The sequence below is a fragment of the Pezoporus wallicus genome, unplaced genomic scaffold, assembly GCF_028554395.1.
Source record: "Pezoporus wallicus isolate ANWC-B61680 ecotype Strahan unplaced genomic scaffold, APGP_CSIRO_Pwel_v1 contig_2908, whole genome shotgun sequence".
NCBI classification, from domain to species: domain Eukaryota; kingdom Metazoa; phylum Chordata; class Aves; order Psittaciformes; family Psittacidae; genus Pezoporus; species Pezoporus wallicus.
Window position 1 is genome coordinate 6438660 of NW_026642179.1, and position 16948 is coordinate 6455607.

A 16948-nucleotide genomic window follows, 5' to 3' on the forward strand; every position below is an offset into this window, starting at 1 on the left:
AGTGTCATTGGCCCCTCTCCTGTCTTACTGCATTATTTACTTCACTGAAGAATATTCACACATTTTTCTGTGTCTTTATCTTTTTTCTTGTGCTCCCCATTTCCATGTGTGTTGATCGTAGGTTGCATTTTTATGTGGAGAAAATGTCTCTGATGTCTCTGCCACAATTTTGTAGTTAACCGCAGCTTAAAAACAAGTGCTGCAGAGATGTTAAAAACAAAAACAGGTCCTGGGCATCTTTTTTTCTGGCACCCACTACTTACAGATGAAGACTGTTATTTGTCCCATCCTTCCTTTCAGAGCACTCTCTCAAAGCACCGTTCACCCCACGTCTTCAAAATCTAGCTTATCCCACAGAACTGGTTTCAGACACAACCACACATATATGGCCCTCGATGGTTACAGTTTGGAGATGTCTCTGAGCGGGGAACAAACAGAAATTGTTCAGTGTAGAGGAAAAGTAACATGAAGCTGTGGCTTCAGTTCATTTTGTCCCTGTTACTATTGACACAGTCTAACAGTAGAGCTGAGGTGACCAGATACATAGATACCTCTCAAAATTGGAATCCAAGTTCCCCTTCTCCCCCCAGCCCTGCTCCCCATTACACATTCTGGTTTCTGGGTGCGTCAGGCAAATTTTCTGCATCTTCAGGCTCCCCAGACTGGCTCACAGTAAACATAAAAGAAAACCACCTGGTGTACGAAGGGTAGGGATGGGGATAGGCTGGGTAATTATACATTTGGTGGCAGCTAGCCAGTATAGATCAATTTAGCTGCATTGTGAAATGGCAGCCGCTGAGCCAAGGAGTCCAACAGCAATCAGCTTCAGTCAGCATCCAGGTCCTAAACTGATGAGCTATGGATAATCTGAGCACCTACACTGTCGGTGCTCACTGTCTCATACAAGGACCCTTTGAGTGTGCTTTGCCACACACCAGAGTGATGCACTGCTGCTCTGCTGGCCCTGGTTGCAAGTTTCCAACAGAAGCTTCCCCAACTTGCTTCTCCCTTCTTTCTCTTGCCTATCAAAAATATGTTTTTGTTAGTTTTATTTGCTTCTCTAGTAGAGCACTTGTGCCCATTCATTCTTCACTTGGGAGACTTTCAGAAAGGAGGCTCTCAACAGCCTTCAAATGGGGTATGTTCAAAAGCTTGTCTGGTGTGTGCAGAGCCACCAGGCACTTCTAATACATTTTGGAATTTATGCTTAGTTTTCCATACAGAAAACTCAGAAAGAAAAAAAGGTATGACAGTTTGACACAGTCCTTCCTCTGTTATCTTTATTCAACAAGTAAATTATATTTCTAAGTTATTTTTCATCCTGTAGTGTGTCCATTTAATTTACCCTGACGTCTAGACTAAAAAGCAGGGATCACAGTGACCTGTCTGGTCATTGTGCAGTTCCAGTGATGTATAAATTACTGCGTTTACATGGAATATGTAATCCCACTGCTGAAACATTTGAATTATTTGGTTTGGGTTTTTGTTTTTTTTTTATGTCTAGCATTAAATGGCATATATCTTGAACTCAGTTTCATTCCTAAACAAAAGAAAATCTTTACGTGAATTCTGCATTCAAAGGTGAGGTATGATAGGTTAAAGGAGATGGGGTTGTACTTCCCTTACAAACCAAAGACATCTGAATTCCTGCCTTGGAGGCAAAGCAGAACTCAATTTGAGGAGTCCACCTGTGCTCTCAAAAATTACTTCAACCTCATTAGTGACCTGAAAATTCTTACATACATCTGGCTTAATTGTATCTGTTAAATAGAAATTTGTCTTCTGTTTCACCATTTCCTAAATTTCCCTTCAAAAAGAGCAGTTTCATTAAATAAAGTCAATCCTTCTTCTCCATGTTAATTTATGAGTGTTCATTTTTGCTCATGGATGAAAACAGATAGAAAGCTGACAATTTCTGCTTTACCCTGCCAAGGCATAAGATGGTGTCTGCCATCCTACGTTATACCAAAGTGTATGTCAGCAAGGTTGAGAAAAGCTGCATTTATTTGAATATATCCCTAAGTAGATGATTTTTTTAACGTGTATTGCTGATGATTTAGAATTTGTCGTGGAAGAAACCATCTGTTTAAAATGGCAGGTAGTTACCAGTGACTTTAAAAAATCTGTTGTCTCAATGTAGACAAGTGTGAAAGAAGAGAAAATGTTATTGGTGAGTGTACAATTTGAAAAAAAAATGATTAAAATATTTGAATGCTGCCTTTTCTAACTGCGCTAATTTCCCCAGACACAAATGAGTGGAGGTGTATTTTAGGAGATGCTAATATGTTAAGAGAAATTGGTAGTGGAAAATATATTGAGTTTCAGAAAACTGAGCTTAAAATAGGTTTCCAGCTGCTTGGTCATTACCACGTTTTGTCACATCCCCTTGCTGATTGCTTTAAACTAATATTCTTCTACACTTCTCTCCCCTGGTGATAGCTCAAGAACTTACAAGATCAACAGGGGAAATTGATTGCTGGTATGAAATGCTGCAGCTTATTATGCACTAAATGAAGTAAAAAACAACCATGAAAGAAACAACCATAATTCCCTCTGAACACTTTTTTCTTCATCTCATTCAATAGCAATAATTTTAAATGTCTCATAGAAACAGTAGGTATAAAGCCTCTGTAAAACTGTGTATTTTGAATAATTTCAAAATCATGCTGAACTTCTTAAGTAAAACAGAAGGTTCAAAGACAAATGTAACTATTAAAAGCAGTAGGGCAGTAAGCTGAAGAAATTTGAGAGATGAAATCAAGAAAAGGAAAGAGAAAGAAAAAATGAAGGAAAACGTTGCTTTCCTGTTAAGTGAAAATTGCGTTTTGCACTTATTTCCATTCTTTTCTTGTAGTGCCAAAATAATGTTGGTTTGCGCAACAGTAGGCATTGCCTGTGCTCAGACATCAAAGCAAGCTGCCAGGTCCTGGCAGTCACCTTGCCTGGGGAAAGCCACAGCTGACAGGATGCATGAGGTGAAACACCCTTAGTTCAAACCTTAGCTACAGAGGCCCAATCTCATGTGCCATGCATCCTGTTTGCAACATGGTCAAGGGATACACCTAGTTGTTTACTGCAGCTCAAACGACACTGTAGCAGCTCCTTAAGCTGTAGTAACTTACTTGCCTGAGCCCTTAACATACATCTGCACAGTTTTGCAGAGACATTTAAGGTGTGGAGTTGTTGCCAGCGCATAGAAATTGTCTTTGTCCTTCCAAGTGCTTTCTCCTTTCCTACTGTCATGGAGTGCAACTTAAAAGAAGACATTAAAGGGCGCAGTGCAGTGAAGCTCAGATCTAACTTCTTTTGCTGTGTGAATGCAGGCAATCAAAAGCAAAATCAAGCATGGCATCTTAGCTATAGGTATCTTACCTTAAATAGCTACCTGTCTCGTAAGTGTATATCCTTGTTTGTGTTTTCAGACAGCTGAAGTGGCACTAGCCAATTTGAAGAATAAATATGAAAATGAAAAAGCGATGGTGACTGAAACCATGACCAAACTACGGAATGAATTAAAGGCTTTGAAGGAAGATGCAGCAACCTTCTCATCCTTGAGAGCGATGTTTGCAACTAGGTAAGGGAAATGGTGTCACTGCCTGGTTTGGCTCTGTAAAAGAAAATACATGTGTGCTAAGTGAGAATAGATTTAGATGTTGGATGTTTAAGAGGAGAGACAGAAATTGTTTTCTGCAAGGTCAGAGGTTTGCCGGATGAAGGTGAATGAGTCTTAGAGTACACACTGTGCAAAACCTGCAAGCTTTCAAGTGCTACCGAGATGGGTGTCTTGGAAGATAAAAGCTGGAGAATAGCAATGTCAGTATAACTTTGAGTGAAGTGTTATAAATGCCAATATATGCCTGCAGTATATTTGCATTTATAGAGCTTTTTGAAGTGGAAATCAAACAGTAGATTTGTGTGGCTGATTTTCACGCTCAGAAGTACGCAATGACTCTGCCCGTGTAAAGCTATTGTATGGTAAATGATGATTTTCAGAATCCCATGTTTTCATTATCATGAGATTTAGTACTTACTACTAGTAAAATCTATTCCATCAACCACACTGTGCTGTAATCCAGCACTAAATATTGTGAGGCCACTGCATTTTCCCACTCCAGCATGAATTCTTACTTTTTCCTGCTGTGATATCCAATTTTTATCTTCTCCTTCACAGGATAAAATTTTCACTTACTTTCTGTAACATAGTTCCTTCTGGCAGGACAGTCATTAATCGTGTCTCATCTTTCCTTCTCCTGCAACTTCTTAAAGAGGAGCTTTTGGTTTTAGCTGTTTTATAAAAGGTTACCTAAAACTAATTTTTTTTTTTTAATCCAACAGTTTCATCAAAATTTTCTTAATTCCCAAATATGCATGGAAGTTAGTATCCTCAGGTTATCAAGGCTTTCTCTCCACCTTGTGGTCAAACACAATGCAGATTTCTTGCTAATACTTTAGCCCATAAGTGATAAGACGTCTTCATGCCTCTTGCCAGCTTCTCCCCAGTATATGGTCTATAGGTGCCATCTCACCTCTTCCAGCCTTCTGAGGTCCTCTGTTGCTTAGTGACAGTAGCTGCAGCAGCTGGGAGAGGTGGAAAAGAAGGAGAAGGGACATGGCATTTACATGCCATGACATTGGTGCTGTGTACAAGTTCATCACAGGTTCATCGTCAGAAGAGTATGAGTAGTGCCATAATTGAATTGAAGAACCTCAGCATGTGGTGTGAACCAAGGTAGTTCTATTGATTTCGTTGGCATCTGAAGATTTCCTTCTAGAATGGAAAGTTGGGTGTGTATATTCGAAATGCATGTGTTGATCTTTATTTGCAAGCTCATTTCTCTGAGAGATACGTGAATGTGCCAACTCTATAAGAATTCCTAGCTATATAACTCTGTAAGACTAACTCCAGAGGAAAAGAGTGGCTTCATGAGCATAAAGCAAACAAGGGTCTTGCATGGAGTATAAACCATCTACCTACAAGTTAAAAAAAACTACAAAATTTTAGAAGTTGTTACTTAAGAGGATGGTAGGTTTCTCTTCTATGAATAGTAAAGAGAATTTAGTGACTTGCTGAGTTACAGATTTCTACTTTGTAAATGTCTAATGTTAGTAGTGATAAAGCCCATCCAAAGCATATGCTGTTGTTGGTAAACTCCGTGCAGTAATAGTTAAACACTCAGTGCATGGCCTGTGAAATATATCCCTGCCCTTGAGGTCATTAAGTTTTGCTCAGTATTTTCTGAGCACAGGTATAAAAAGTAATTCACTGCAAGGTCTTGAACATAAGTGTACTCCTATAGATTTTTCTGTTGTAAAATATTCCTTTTTCTTCATTAGACTTTAATATTATGGCCTTTATAATTAAATCAATTTTCCTAAATGTTCAAATAATTGACTTATACTGAATAGTCAATTTGGAATAGCATTTGTTTAAATGACAGAGAGCTAATACACTCTAGATGTCTGTTGAAGAAGAGAAATCCATTTGAAAAAGACTGTTAAGATTCTCCATGCAGTAACATTAGATGCAATAGCAACCTTCAGCATAAAAAAGCAATTGTTTAGTCTTCTGTTGAATAAAACAGTGGTTTCCATGGTTATCCTGCATCACATGGTACTTCTGAATTTGTATTGTAGGGAGAATATCTGATAGTAGAATTGTGTTATAGATTTTAAAATAATTTCATATACTGTTTGATAGAACAATAGCCTTTCTCTTTCATAAGGCATTCTTTTCTGTTCATTTGGTCCACAAATGGATGTTCATTCTGGTGCTGAACTGTACGGTTTCTTTTTCAAATGCACTGGATAAAGATCGTACCATGTTATAAGCACAGCCCAGTTGTTTCTGGTCTGAACTCAAAGATGACGATTTTCTTCGGAGCTCCCCTATGCAGAAAGCAGGAGGCATCCTTTTCCTGTGTTTTTCTGTGACACTTGTGCATCCTTCCATGCCTTAAGTTCTTTCTTCAGTTTTTTATTCCTCCACCTCAGAAGTCCTTCTGTCTTGCTTGTACTTCTCCTTCTGCAATTTTTCCTTCTGGGACTGTTTTTTTCCCAATCCAAAATCTGTTTCTGATCCTTACAACTTCACCCTTCCCTCTTCATTACCCTTGTGATTGCTTTCTGAATTCACTTCGGGTCTGTCAAGACATCCTCAATACAGTTCAAACTCCCTTTTCCCCAAACACCTCCCTCAAAAAAGAAAAAGCAATAGTGTGTAAAACCTCTTTTCTGTGGGATATATGGGGTTGGCAGAGCAGATTTGAGGTTCCTGCTCAATTCCAGGGTCATGTGCTGTCCACCAGACTTGCAGCTCCTGCCTTTACCCTGGTTATTTTGTCCTGGCCTGCTTCTGGTAGTTCCAGGCCAGAAAAAGGGGTGAGAGCTTTTCCTGCCCCTCCTCTTATTTCCCCTCACTCCAGTCCTGAGTTGCTGACCCAGGGTGGGAGCTGTGGGATTGTGAGAAGACAGGTGGCCAGCTCTCATCCAGGGGGCAAATGAAAACCATTAGATTCCCAGCCTAGAGTAGGGGTTGCCCTGGGAGAGGAAGGGAAGTCTCATGCTGAAGAAGAGAAGGAACTACTTTTAAAGCAGGAACTTAAGGGGATTCGGAAAGCTATTTTTACTGAGTCCCGACACATACTTGCTTTCCCAGCCTAAATAGAGTTACTCAAAAGGAGAGAGCAAGACCTATTAACTGTTACGTTGCTGCCGTCCTGACACCGCATGCATTGACTCTATTCTCCATCCATCAAGACATTGTCTTATGATTAATGTTTAAAGAACTGTGCTAAAGAGATGAAATAGAAAGTTTGGACAGGTCCTAGATGAGAAAGCATTTATTAACAGAAGCTTATTATATGGCTAAAGCAGGGATCTGTCAGTGTCACTGGTTTTTTAGCTCAAGCTTGGCTATGATTTATGTTACCTAAATTACACATAAGCCTGTCTCAGTATTTGGTTTGCATTCCTAGACGAGAGATAGATGGAACTAGAAATCCCTTAAACTGCTATATAAGCTTCTTGGATCAGTTCATACAAAGTAAGCAGGCTTATGTGTCTGTCTGCTTCCTTTCTGAGACAAGAGGAATAGGTGAAATCTTGACTTTTGTGCTGGTGATAAGTAGTTCAGCAGACAGCAAGATAATAGCAGTGTTTGTTTAATAGTCACTTACAGATTAAACCTGTCCTGAGGCAAGGGAGAAACTAGCAAAGATCTCTGACTCAAGAGGAAATAACCTAACTTCTTTTGTTCATTAGTATTTTGAGTGCCTCAGAAAACCCAGTCAGAGCCCTGGTGCATCCTGGAGCCCTGCTTGGTCCACAATGGCCAGTGCCATGCCAGAATTCATCTCTCTTAGGACCTCTTGACCTTTTCTTCCTCAATATGCTGTCGAGACTTCATGAGTGTTTATAAAATGTGTGGGCAAAAAGGCAGTATGGATGCGTGTAATGCTTTTTTTTGCTTTTTTAATTAGAAACATTTTTCATTTTATGCCACACTCTCACATAGCAGGGAATATTTCAGTGAAATGAGTCTGTTAATTCAGCAGTTTCTAAAGTTAATTATGGACTGATCTAGGTTTAACCTTTATGAATGCTGTTTCTCAAAACACCCCACAAGCTTGAGCAACAAAACATAGAGACAATGGACCATGTGTTTGTGAAAAATAATAGGAAACTTCGAGTCATAATGGAGGTCAGATGACTGGAACCACCCAGACACTGTGGTGGACTGCCAAAAATGTGGGGTCACTGTTTTGGAGAGACTTCTAGGAGGGGAATATAATTAATCAGAACAGTTGGAAAATGTTGTATTAACAAGATTTGTTTTGTCTAGAGTATGAGGTCAGCTGTCAGCATCTAGTATATCCAGGTTTCTAGGGCCACTTTGCTATATAGTTCATAGCAGGTAATGAAAAGTGGGTTTGTCTAAGTCTGCTTAAGTATTCCGCCTTCATGGAGCTTGTTTCTTAACTGCTCAGTTATCCTGTTTTACAAAGCAGATGCCTAAATACCAAGAACACATCCTAAGGCCTGAGAAAACCAATCTTTTTCCAAAATAAAAATTGGCTTATTGTGATAGTAAAGCAAAGCAGTTCCTTCCTCTAGTGGCACTGTGCTACAGGTGTTGCTGCAATTGTTACTTTTTAACATTTTCAACAGAAAACGTATTTGGAAAAAAAATGGTGTCTCCTGGACAAAAAGGAAGTCAGGAGAGAATAAGAGACACGGATACAGGATCCACCTGGTTACAAGAATGAGCCTTTAAAACGCTGATAACACAGACATTATAGTAATTCCTATTTCAGATTAATTTAATTTAATCTCCAGAATGCTGATTTCATTCTAATGCCTCTGTCAAAAAGCTGGGTGAAGCATCAATAGACATCTCATGGCCTGGAGCAGAAAAAGGTGTGCAAGTTGGTTTTAAGCCAGATGTTTCAGAAGTATCTCCTCAAGGCTTGACTAGAGACAGTTAAGCTTATTAAGGTCCTGTAGAAGAAAAGATAATACTGAAACTGTAGATCTAACTATGCCTGACTTAGTAATTTTGCTTCCAGTGCTGGAATTATTCAAAAGGAGAGTGCTATATATATATGTGAGTGTGTGTGAAGAATGACAATGAATTTTTGAGTATACTTTATTTCTGTTTCCCAAGGAGAAGGTCACAGTTTCATAGAAATCATTTTCATCCCTCATTCAAAAGTTTCTTGCATCACACATTTTGAGAAGTATTTTCTATGCTTGTTTTCTGAGTGATACTGGTAAAGTTAAATCCTCATCCATTACACTACTGTAATTGCATAGCAAAACTAGATTTATACAGGTCATGTGGGGAGGAGATGTGGTGAAAGTGGCAACATTTCATGTTAAAAAATCTTGATGTTGCCACAAATGTCCAAAGGTCAGACAGTACTGCTGTGGTTCATTTGTATACGTTTATCGGTCTTGGTTCTTACTGATTAGCTGGTCTGTTGTTCACAAACTGAAGCTATTTCACTTCAAAAAGTGACTAAGACTATCCTGATAAGCCTTGCTCTTCCTGTTAACTTTAGGAATCATTATTTAGGGTGGAACTAAATTGAATTCAGCCTTCAATGCTAACAAAATCATAAGAAGGATGGTTTTATTTCAAAATCTGTCTCAGATCTAAATCAAATAAAAAAAAAATACAGTATTTCATGCAGATAAAGGAGGCTGAGGGTTAAAAAGGAGTAGGTGACCATAACAATGGGTGCCTAAGCACACCTCCAAGAAATTTAACAGTAAATGTGAAATAACTTCCAGGTGTGGGATTTCCTGAATAGTACCTCTCTAATCAGGTAGCAGTGCTAAACAACTGAGGGCTTTTGATTTCACAAAATCTCATGTCAAGCATTCAAAGTACTTGCAGGTTTTTTTCACTTTTTTTTATAATGTTTTGTTGAAGTGGATATTACTGTCTATGGAAAATAATACTATCTAATTAGTAGACATGGATTAGCAGAAACAGCACCCAGTACTGTTCTTTGTGTAATAATCTGGAGATTATTCCACAATAATAAACCTGTGCTCCAATTGCTCTTCATCTGCATTGGAAACATACTACATTGTCATAGGCTCCTCTGATATTATAGATAGAGGTTCTTTTGCTGAACAGGAAGTGATGCATTCAGATCCAAGTCTACATTCATTCAAAGTGGGAATGGAAGAATTCAGGGTGTCTGCTTCCAGGATTAGGTTTGGCAAAAGCTTGGGTCAGGATCTTCCCCTGTAAGTGCAGTCCAGGAATGCAGTCCCTGGTAGGGTTGGTGCTTGGACCGGTTCCCCAGATTTCTGCCTTGTTTGTTTTCTCAGGTGTGATGAGTACGTCACGCAGCTGGATGAGATGCAGAGGCAGCTAGCAGCTGCGGAGGACGAGAAGAAGACCCTAAATTCTCTGTTGCGCATGGCTATCCAGCAAAAACTTGCCCTTACTCAGCGACTGGAGGATTTAGAGTTCGACCATGAGCAGTCCCGACGCAGCAAAGGCAAGCTTGGAAAGAGCAAGATCGGCAGCCCTAAAGTAAGTGAGGAGGCATCAGCCACCGTGCCAAGCATAGACACTTTCCTCCTGCATAGTCAGGGCCCACAGCAACCAAACTTACTGGTCAGCAGTGGCACTCAGAGGAAAAGGTATGCATGCAGTGATCTTTACAGTACAGTGCAGTGGCCAGACTTTCATTAAGTTGTTCACTGAATTGTAAACATTATAATTATTTTTTATTATTATTTTGTTCTTTTTCTTTCCGTTCTTTTACTGGGGAAAAGGAGGTGGGGGGATATGAATATGAAATTCAAAGCCTGGCAACATGTGGTTCCAATCCACCCACTCACTATGTCATTTCCTCCTCTTTAATGCAGTGTTTTGAACTATATTCTATCAGTGTCTCAGTGCATCTTGTATGTCTTTAATATCAGTGTGAATGTATTTTCTTTAACAAGTTTTCCTTAACTGTTCCTTGAGGTTTTCTGTAACGAGCATCTGAAATAAAAAAGGATTGTGCTCCATGAGCATTTCAGCGCTTAACACAAAAGAAACTGCATCTCTTTGTTAAGCTCTGGTGCTCACTTGTTCTTTCTCAGTACAAAAAGAAGATGGATATGTTCACTCAGATCAATTTTTCTACATGGGAGCAAGCAGCCTTTTGAAGGGGTTGGCTGCCATTCATAACCTAATGCAAATATTTTGCTGTTCAAGCAGCGAGTTCTTTTCTTGTGGCTGCCCTGGCAAAGCTCTACAGGTGTGGGGATCTCCACAGTTCTGAAGATGAAGAGGATTCTCTTCTAGAGAAGTCCTGTGTAATCATTACCTTTTCTTGTGTGCTCTAGTCGCAGTTTAAAAAACAAGAGAACATTCAGGGAGCCTTGTATATGTCGACTCCAGGATGCTGAGATATAGCTCAACCTCATCTCCTCCCCTAATATGAACCAGTATTTCCAATGCAGGCAAGGTGCCCTGCTGTGGAAATGACATGGGGTGGCAACACTAGTTGTTTTTTACCTGTTAAGCAAATTAACATGATGTTGTCATTTGTGAGGCTTTGAAAGGTAATTAAAGTAAAACTCTTTTGTTTCCATATGTATTTTTCTTGGATCTCCTGCAAGACTATTCTCACCTTCCCTTTGTGATCAGAGCCATCCCAGGACTTCAGGGACCTACCTCCAGAAATTATTAAGAGCCCCCCCTCATCCCACCTCCACAGAATCATATCTTCTGAGGGGCCCCCCTTCCATGAGTGAATTCATCCATGGGCACCGTCTCAGCAAGGAAAAAAGGTTAACCGTGGCCACACCAGGTAAACATTTTTTCCTTGGGTGCATGTGGTGCTGAGTGGTTAGCAGAGCAGGGGATTCTCCCAGCACTGCAGATGCAATCTAATTTGGGCATCTTCTTGAAACCTGAAAAGCAAAATGTCTCCTCCTGTAGCAGGAGATGACGTTCTGCTGGCAGCAGCCCAAACTGGTTCCAGATGCAGTGGGGAAAGTCCTGCTGTGGCATTGGTGGGTTATGTCCCACTGGCATCCACAGAGGTTGCACCCCTGCACCTGGGCAGTGCTTAGGCTGGTGGTTGTGTTGGTAGCCCCCATGGAAGTCATAAACCAAATGGGACAGTGGAGTCAGATGTGTAAGGACCAGCAAGGGAGCGACTGGCAGTATGCAGGAGCCTACACAACATCCATCTTCTGCTTGCCCTGGAGGATTCAATCAGTTTTTTCTAAACGGTAAAGTTACAATCACAGAAGGTTTAGTTTATATAAATTGAGTCATGAAGTTTATCTTTGCAGGAAGCTTTTGCTCTTCGTTTCCTGCCAAAATATAGTATCCACTGTGAACAGGGCGTAGAAAGGAAATACAAACTGGCATGCCATTTCAAAGGTTGTGACATCTTTCTTCTGACAAGCTGATAATTATTTTACTTCTATGCCTGAGCAGAACCTTTAAATGTGCACACTCTTGCCTGGTGGTAAATGTTTTCATTTTTTGTTTTGAAATTTGTCATACAAAAAACCCCATATGTAGAAAATAAAAAAGCTAAAACCCATAAAGTGGTTTCTGCTCAGGTAAATGTTTATTCTGGAAAGCTGAGCGATACCCTACAGAACGTTATCTCTCTGATTCAGTGCCAGCAATATCACAGCTGCCTTTGAGTACTGCCATGCAAGTAACACCCACTCAGAGAACAAGTGTGAAACTGCAGAGTCTGAACAAGACATATTCGTAAGGAGCATTACAATAAATCAGAGAGCTGGCTCCTGGGGAGAAAAAGGCTGCGATGGGGAAAGAAGCGAAGACTTTTAAAATATGTAAAATGGTGCTGATCTTTCAGCAATTCCTTCGTATTCCATTGGCAATGGAAGGCCACATGCTAATTTTCTACCCCATCAAAAGGAATCTGTTTCCTAAATACTGGCAGTTTCTCTTGAATTCTTTCCTCTTTATCCTACAACAGAGTAAGGATGATTTGCTTTCTGGTTGACACTTGAATCTTTTTAAAGGACTGGATTTTGTATTTTCTATATAGTCAAACTCCCCAGTTTGCCCAAAAATGGCAATCTTCTAACATAAAATTTAGATGACTCTTCTGACTGTATTTGTACTTTCCATGAGAGTGTCAGGCAAAGGAGAACCAGATTTTAATCCAAGGACTGGATGACCTTTGTGTGTAGAGCCCTGACTATATATTGTAAATGCAGTTTAGTGGTTGGGGGAAGTAATGAGTTAAAAAATAACTATGCTAAAACACAATTTACTTTTTTTCAAAATTGTTAGTAAAATGATAAAATATGTAATCTTTGAATTTACTGATTTACGTTGCAATTGTCCTTATGAATCTACAGCATTCTCAGTTCAGTCTTTCTGAACACATTTGTCAGAATTTTAGGTCATTACCTGGCCTTCATTTCAGCCTGAGACACTGAGAGGTTCAAACCAGAGATTTTTCTGAGGACTCAAGTTCCACAGGGCCCATGTTAGAATCAGGTTGAGGATTAGGTAGGAAATTTTTCAGCATTGTTCTTAACATTTTCTGGAAGATTTCTCACTGTTATTAAAAGATCAAAAGAATGATGCACTAAGTAGGAGTTTTTTGCCATCTGTCTAATTATCTGTTTCCTGAAAGTAAGGAAGAGTGAAGGATGTTATTTTGCTGCTTTTATAGGGAATGTTTAAAAGCCTTGTATCAGAAAGAGTTTCTGTTCTCAGATGATTTGTGCAGTCAAATAAGCCAGCAAGAAATGTAGCAACCCACACCTGCTTCTTCATCAGAGAGGTTGCAAAAAAACAGCATCCAAATTCAAGCACTATGGAGCAGAATATAGCTTGGCTTGAGGATTAGGAAAAGCTTCTTGACAGACAAAGTAATCAGGTATTGGAGCAGACTGCCCAGGAAAAGTGGTAGAATCATCGTCTCAAAGTGTTAGAAAAGCGTGTAGATGCCCTCAGTGACATGGTTTAGTGGTGGACTTGGCAGTCCTGGGGTAGTGGTTGGACTTGATGATCTTAAAGGTCTTTTCCAACCTAGCTGATTCTATGTGTCCTCAAGAGTGCAGTAAGACTGATTGAAGCCTAAATTAAATTGGAACAACTTTTGTTTGATTGGTTGTTTTTTTTCTTTTAAATTTGGGAACAATTTCCTTCAAGTGAATATTTCACCCACATGATATCTGGGCTTCCCTTGTCATCAAGGGATGAGGGATATGCTGTACTGCTGTTTTAATATTTTCTTTCTGGATTTTGAGTTTTTTCAAAGTGCAGCATCTAGGATATGATTATCAGAAATGTTCTGCAAAAATGTAAACAGAAGCTCATGTTCCTTCTTATATATTTTTCTTAAAATAAAGTGGAATTTATTATGTAGGCAAGATTCTTGTCTTCAGTTCCTCTTTCTTGCTTTTTCAAGTTGTTTAGGCAGCATGAAGGTATGGGAAAGCATCTTCAAAAGGGTACTATGGGTAGAAGCCCTTAGTAGGAAATAAAGCTGGTTTTGCCCCTCCCTTCTTCTGGATGAAGGGGTTGGGAAAATGATTGAGGGAGGCTTAGACTGACACCACTCTCTGCTGCAGCGGCTGTCAGCAGAGGTGAGCCTGTGTACCTTACAGCGTTGGAAAGGTAGGGAGAATAAACTCTAGATAGCAGGTTTCTGTGTCCTTTCATTGTGTGGGGAAAGGGGTTTAAATTCAAGGTCTTTAGCTGTGTACATATTTTGTTTATTTAGGAATATTTTGCCAGAAATAGTTCCAGCTTTGCTTTTGAGCTTAAGTGCCACTGTCACAAATTTCCTCACCTATTTCTAAGCCTTGCGTCTATAGCATATTCAGTACCTCAACTTTGCCTTTTTATGCACTTCTCAATTTTGAAACAACAGGACTCGTAGAAATGTCAATATAGATGAAAGCACAGCTTCTTTTTAAAATGATTGCGGAAAAAGTCTCTTGAGGAACACTCAGCTCAGCTCTGAATTTTTCTAGGAGGATGCTTTGTAGATCTTTATGATTGCTCAGGTCACACAGGGAACAGTTTTAAATATTTCTTGCTTCTCCTTTGTGAAGCAGTGTTATAGATTAATGAAGAGGAAAATCACCATAACTAGGATCTAGGTACCTCTTTCTGTGATGATTTTGTGTTACAGAATTTTATTCTGAATTCTAGTTCATGAACAATATGTATATATCTGTACACTAAGTGAAACATTTTGTTCTTGAGAAGTAGGGAAAGCAGTTAACTGAGCCACCACTACTAAATAAGATATGCATCCATATGATATTTAACTAGTCAGGTTAGTCTGCTCTGAATTACTCAGTCAGATAAGTCTGATTTGCTTCATCCAAGCATGCAAAGCAGCTGGAACATGAAAGCTTGTCAGAACCATTATTTTTTAAAAACCCACCACTTCATTCTGACAACTCATATTTACAGTCTGAGTGCAAATTGACCTTTGCCCCATTAGAGATCCATGGGTGGTTCTTCTGAGTCCTTGGCCATAAATGTGTTGCATTTTTATCTACGGAGAATGTACTTGTGTTGATGGTGACCCTGTTCCTGTCCAGTGTCTCTGAGCTTGTGTAATCGGGCAGGCTACTGGCTATTGCAAGGCTCATGCAGTAGTGATCTAATCTGTCACTCCTCTCTATGAAAAATGGATCTTAAGTGTTTTTAACAGAATTTTTAAAAATCAGGTGTAGGGTTTTTTTGGGGTTTTTTGTTTGTGTTTTTTCTTTTTACATGAACATGATGCTCTTCACAAAAAGGATAATTCAATCATTATTAACTATTCTCTGTGTTCACTTTTTGTTCTGCATTGTTCTGTTTTCTGTGGGTTTTGTAAACGTGTGCCATATTTGTGTATATATGTGTTCATTGTTTAATGAGCAGTTATTAGTGCATATATACAGATATATGTATATATTTTTCTGCTCTCGGGGCCATGTCCTGCATCTGATATGCTCATTTAACTAAACTTAATGAGCATTGTATATTTATGCCATTTCAAGCATGGTACGTTGTCCTTGTGGAGGCCGTTTTGAATTTGGAACAGTATCCTTGCCAAGGACATTAGTTAGCTGTAACTGATGAAGAAGTCAGCTGGCTAAATGTACTTTTACCTCTTGGTGCCACTGTGAACAGGACCTTTTTGCTCTATGCTTTTCCTCTTTTGCATTTAACTTTCCAGTTACCACTGATGAGACCAAAACCATACATTTCATGCTGATCAATATAATTTAGCTATTACAGCATGAATTCACTGCAGTTCTACAAGTTTCACTTAATTTCTATTGGTATTTTTCACTATATAAACAAAGCAGTTCCAATATAAACCCTATTTTTTAATAGAAACCCCAATCTCCTTCTCAAAACAATTAAAAAAAAAAAAAAAGATTGCAGTGAAATCCATGCTTTACTGTTGTATATTTTCATTAAAAGGTTATGGACATTTTTCTCTCTGTATCTAAGTTATGATGTCATTGCTGGATGGAATGGTTAATATTAGCATCATTTGTTGAAGTTCTCCAGTAAAATCTTTATTAGACTTCTAGTCTTTTCTAACTAATCAGGTATGCAGGTGACACATCATATCTTTAAGGTGTGTCACCAGGTATTTATTGCTTTCTATGAAAATTTAGGGCTTTGGAATCCAGTCTCATTGAAATATCTTTATGTTGGTAACAAACCCATCTGTCTTTATCTTCTTTTATGACAAGGTTTAATATGGTTTCATGACTTACTGATTTTTACGTTCAGATATACAGGAATGTTCAATATTGTGCTTCTCATATCATAAAATAGACAAAGCTGAAGTGAGTCTACGTTTAAATTAGACATGCTGATATTTTAGCTCTCTAATAGAGCAGTTCTTTGGGCTGTTGTGATGTATGGAGTAAGCTCACCAGCAATTCTTTAATCAAGACTAGTACCCCTGTTTGTAAGTATGTCCCTGTCTGCATTTTTAGGGCTATGAAACCTCATAATTGTATCTTAATGTCTTTCTTCCAAAGCCTACTAAAGTCACTGTTCCCAATGACTTCAGTTTCTGGATCAGGCCCTTCTTTAGCTGTAAAATAGTGCAAATATTTTTGGTGTGGATGTATTTGTGGCCATCTAAAATGCATCCTGGACACTTACATTTCCATGAAAGATGGGTAAACGCAAAGACAGAAGTGTGATGATTTCTGTATTTTTAAGGCCTTTCTCTTCCTCTTTTGAAATGTTTAAAATGTGTGTCTTTTAGTATTTCATGAATCATCAGATCTTTCTAAATGTGCTTTTTATGAACTGTATATAAAAGAAAGGAACTGAATACATATTTTCATCCTTTACCATTTCCATTTCTGCTATTTACTAACCCATTATATAGCATCTCAGTAGATTTAATGAGGAATTATCTAAAACATTCACAAAAAAACTTTTGGGAAATAACGTAAACAC

General features: G+C 38.9%; 1 protein-coding gene across 9 annotated transcripts in view; it reads left to right on the forward strand.

Annotated features, from left to right (window-relative positions):
- BICD1 (BICD cargo adaptor 1) overlaps positions 1-16948 on the forward strand; it is a 171674-nt gene that overhangs the window by 140136 nt on the left and 14590 nt on the right. For 3 of the 9 annotated variants that reach the window (XM_057428007.1, XM_057428010.1, XM_057428008.1), the window contains exons 6-7: positions 3423-3574; positions 9841-10048. In XM_057428007.1, coding sequence (XP_057283990.1) covers positions 3423-3574; positions 9841-10048 — 360 coding nt within the window. Of the gene's footprint in view, positions 1-3422; positions 3575-9840; positions 10159-11130; positions 11322-11479; positions 11489-16948 lie in introns of those variants that run through there. The other 6 variants (XM_057428005.1, XM_057428012.1, XM_057428011.1 and 3 more) reach the window with 5 other exon arrangements.